The sequence below is a fragment of the Rhipicephalus sanguineus genome, chromosome 3 (genome assembly GCF_013339695.2).
Source record: "Rhipicephalus sanguineus isolate Rsan-2018 chromosome 3, BIME_Rsan_1.4, whole genome shotgun sequence".
In the NCBI taxonomy this organism is placed as follows: domain Eukaryota; kingdom Metazoa; phylum Arthropoda; class Arachnida; order Ixodida; family Ixodidae; genus Rhipicephalus; species Rhipicephalus sanguineus.
This window is the reverse complement of record NC_051178.1, coordinates 56,317,089-56,321,237: the sequence shown is the minus strand read 5'-3', so window position 1 is coordinate 56,321,237 and position 4,149 is coordinate 56,317,089. Positions and strand designations below refer to the sequence as shown.

General features: G+C 46.9%; 1 protein-coding gene across 1 annotated transcript; it reads right to left on the bottom strand.

Annotated features, from left to right (window-relative positions):
• Positions 1-1,305: 1,305 nt before the first annotated feature.
• LOC119386650 (uncharacterized) lies at positions 1,306-3,727 on the bottom strand. The gene has a single exon (XM_037653933.1). It carries the CDS (start codon positions 3,679-3,681, stop codon positions 1,897-1,899), a length of 1,785 nt encoding a protein of 594 aa, XP_037509861.1. The 5' UTR covers positions 3,682-3,727; the 3' UTR covers positions 1,306-1,896.
• Positions 3,728-4,149: the final 422 nt, after the last annotated feature.

Sequence of the window (4,149 nt, the reverse complement as noted above, 5' to 3'; positions counted from 1 at the left end):
GCGGTTGACTAAGAATGCTTCAAGCCATTTTAGTACGTCGGAGTTTAAGTTTAAGAAGGAAAGTTTATGTAACAAGTGTCGGTGAGAAACCTTGTCAAAAGCTTTTTGATAGTCGAGAAAGATAGCGTCAGTTTGTTTGTTACAATCAAGATTTGTATGAAGGTCGTGAATGAAAAGAGCTAGCTGTGTTTCGCAAGAAAGGGCCTTACGAAATCCATGCTGTGCAGGATGAAAGAATTGATTGGCATCTAAATGGTCCATAATGAGTGAGTAAATGACGTGCTCCATGATTTTACTAGGCAAACTCGTGAGGGAGATGGGGCGATAATTTAGCGGGTGAAGCCGGTTACCTGCTTTGTAGATGGGAATGACTTTCCCCACTTTCCAGTCGTGAGGAATGCAACCTACTGAAAGTGACTGAGCAAACAACAGACACAAAAATGCCGAGGATATATCCTTAGTGTTTTTTAACAGTTTTGAGTTAATACCATCGATACCGGCACAGGACGAAAGTTTTAGGTTATCAATCACATTTGAAATACCATCTACGCTGAACGTAATGGCCGGCATTCTAGATACTATGTTGCTAAACAGTAATGGCAGAGGAGCACTAGTATCCTTAGTAAAAACTGAGACGAAGGCATTGTTGAAAGTTGCGGCGCAGTCAGTATCAGACATAATGTTCCCCGAATCATCAGCAAGTGTTATGGCGCGAACATTACTTGGGTTTATTACCTGCCAAAATTTCTTCGGGTTTTCTCTAAGAATTTTGGGTAAGTCGTTGTTAAAAAAATCATGCTTGGCACCACGAACAGCAGATAGGTACATTTTTTCGGCAGAATAATATTTTTCCCAAGCGTTAGCATTCGTACTCTGTTTAGCAGCTCGGAAAAGTCTTTTCTTTTTATTTTCTAAACGCTTTAAGTGATTAGTGAACCACGGATTCTGCCGATTCTCACGAAAGGTAATTTTCGGTATGTGTTTGTCTGCTAATTGAATCATTTTACTTTTAAAGAGCACCCAATTATCATCAATAGATCGCTCGTGAAATCGAGACTCAAAGTGAGATAGAAAGGCGGTTAACTCGTCGTTAATGGCTCGGAAGTTTCCTCTATCGTATAGGCTGATTGTTTTGTTACATGTTGCACGTGGTGGTGCGGAAAATAAAAATGTGGCGTGAAGTACTTTGTGGTCACTGATAGGAGAAAGAAAGGTTAAAGATGATAAGCTGTCTGGATGATTAGTTAGTATAAGGTCTAAGACGTTCGCACAGTCACCCGAAACACGTGTTGGTTCAGTAACAAGCTGTGAAAGATTAAAATTTAAACAGACGTCGATGAAATCTCTAGCTTCAGCGTTAGTTGACGCTCCGGAAGATAGATTACGCCAGTTAATACCAGGGAAGTTAAAGTCGCCGAATAAAAGAATATGAGCATTAGGATGCGCAGCTGTAACCTGGCACAAAACGCTGTTTAACTTTGCAGGAAAATCGGGGCTGTTAACAGGGGGTCGATAACAGACACCCAGCAGGACAGCCTGTGGGAATGAGCGGAGAAGTAGCCAGGCTATCTCGAGGCCAGCAGGAGGTGCAATTGTTGTGCAAGGTAATTGCTTGCTGAATGCTATAAAAACTCCCCCACCTCGTGTTCCTAGGCGGTCATGACGATGAACTTCGAAGTTTGGCAAGTCTGATAATACCTCGTTGTCACTGATGGCGCCCGTGAGCCACGTTTCTGTTATGATTAGTAAATTGCTGCTAGATGAAGAAACAAGACTTGATATCTCTTCACGCTTTGGAAGAAAACTACGGGCGTTAGTGAAAATAACAGATAAGGAAAGCTTATTCGTTGTGGCAATAGGGCGAGGGTTTCGTGAGCCTCTGTTGCGCTTTGATTGCTAATGACTCTGTTTAACGGTATTGGATGATTCATCATATTCATAGCGTTTCGATCCTATGACAAGTGTCTTGAAACGTAGTTTGAAGGGCGTTCCTTTACTTTTGCCGAAAGCAGTAAGATGCTTGCGGGCATTTCGAACGGCTGGTGAAAAATCTTCGCCAATTGCACAATTAGTCCCCTTTAACTTACGACCGCCAGCCAGGACTAATTCTTTAGTTTTGTAGAGCGCAAATTTCACTATGATGGGGCGGTTACGGCCAGGTGAGTACCGTCCCAGCCGGTGGGCACGCTCAATTTCCTTGTCATCAAGGCTTATGTGCATGTGCTCACGAATGTTATCAATGAATAATTTTTCGGACTGCGTAAAAGTTTCAGAAGGGTTGGAATCGGGAATGCCATACAATATTAAGTTATTTCTACGAGACCGGTTGTCAGCGTCGTCTATGCGGCTCTCGAGGTTAGACACCAGGCGACCAGTTTCGCCAGTAGCAGCATGCACTGCCTCTAATTCGTTTCGTAAGGGCATGAGTGCCTGGTAGTGTTGCTCAAGTTCCGTCATTCGCTTACTTAGGTCCGTCAGTGTTTTATCGGTGCTCATAACTTGATTCTTTAGGCTTTGCACCTCAGTGATTAGCTTGCTTTGCCCGGCTGTCAGCTTCTGTAGCTCAGCGAGAACATCGTTCATACTAGGCCCTGGATTGGTTTCCACATCCCCTGACAGCAACAGCAAAGACTGCATGACATGTACACATTCACCAAACAGAGCAAGGCAGCACTGGGGGCTCGGGAGCTGCACCAAACAATAATCGCTAGATTTCTTATTAAAAAGGCTGTATTGAGCACTAACCTGCACGGCGAAAACCAGCGTGTTAGAAGTCAGCGTTGTGGCGCAGCCACCGAGCCCACAAAGCGATCGCGATGGTCGCTGCTCCTTTATAGTTGGCGGACTTGACAGTGTCCCTTTCGATGCGGAATCCCACGATGGCTGGAGCATCCAGTAGTCGGGTGTCGTTGTGCGTTCCTCCGGCAATGTTAAGACAAGCGGAACGGCAATCTGATTTGGGTAGTGGTAGAACGATGGCGCATGCTCCATTGGTGCCACGGTGCATACCGTCTGCAGAAGAGGCAGCAACACGTGGCAAACAGCGGCGGTGATCATCTGCACGGCGAAAACCAGCGTGTTAGAAGTCAGCGTTGTGGCGCAGCCACCGAGCCCACAAAGCGGTCGCGATGGTCGCTGCTCCTTTATAGTTGGCGAACTTGACAGTGTCCCTTTCGATGCGGAATCCCATGATGGCTGGAGCATCCAGTAGTAGGGTGTCGATATGCGTTCCTCCGGCGAAGCCAAGACAAGCGGAACGGCAATCTGATTTGGGTAGTGGTAGAATGATGGCGCATGCTCCATTGGCGCCACGGTGCATACCGTCTGCACAAGAGGCAGCAACACGTGGCAGAGAGCGGCGGTGATCATCTGCACGGCGAAAACCAGCGTGTTAGAAGACAGCGTTGTGGCGCAGCCACCGAGCCCACAAAGCGGTCGCGATGGTCGCTGCTCCTTTATAGTTGGCGGACTTGACAGTGTCCCTTTCGATGCGGAATCCCACGATGGCTGGAGCATCCAGTAGTCGGGTGTCGTTGTGCGTTCCTCCGGCAATGTTAAGACAAGCGGAACGGCAATCTGATTTGGGTAGTGGTAGAACGATGGCGCATGCTCCATTGGTGCCACGGTGCATACCGTCTGCAGAAGAGGCAGCAACACGTGGCAAACAGCGGCGGTGATCATCTGCACGGCGAAAACCAGCGTGTTAGAAGTCAGCGTTGTGGCGCAGCCACCGAGCACACACATGTCGAGCACATGTCGGTATGGCGCTAGGTCTAAGTATCGTACCAAGTCATCTCTATGTGGGTACCTTTTTGTCGTTCAAGCACATCACATAGTGCATTTGGTGTCGTCCTAAACGAAAAAAAAAGTACTATATGTCGAGGTGTGAAGGCAGAATTTTAGCGACGCCATCTCGTGAAGTGTTGGCGATTTGGAAATCCTTGTGATACCGCAAAGCATGAACTAGCGTCTGCAGAGGCCGGTTAGCGGTAAAACAGACCTGAAGCCACGCATTTCTGTAGCAGTACACGTATTCATGCAAGCAGAAAAGCAGAGTGCACAAAGTTATACTTAATCTAAGTACGCAGAAATACAGGCTCTCTTTTCCTGTAGCCGCGAGAGCAAGAAGTAAATTCGAAATTGGCTCAG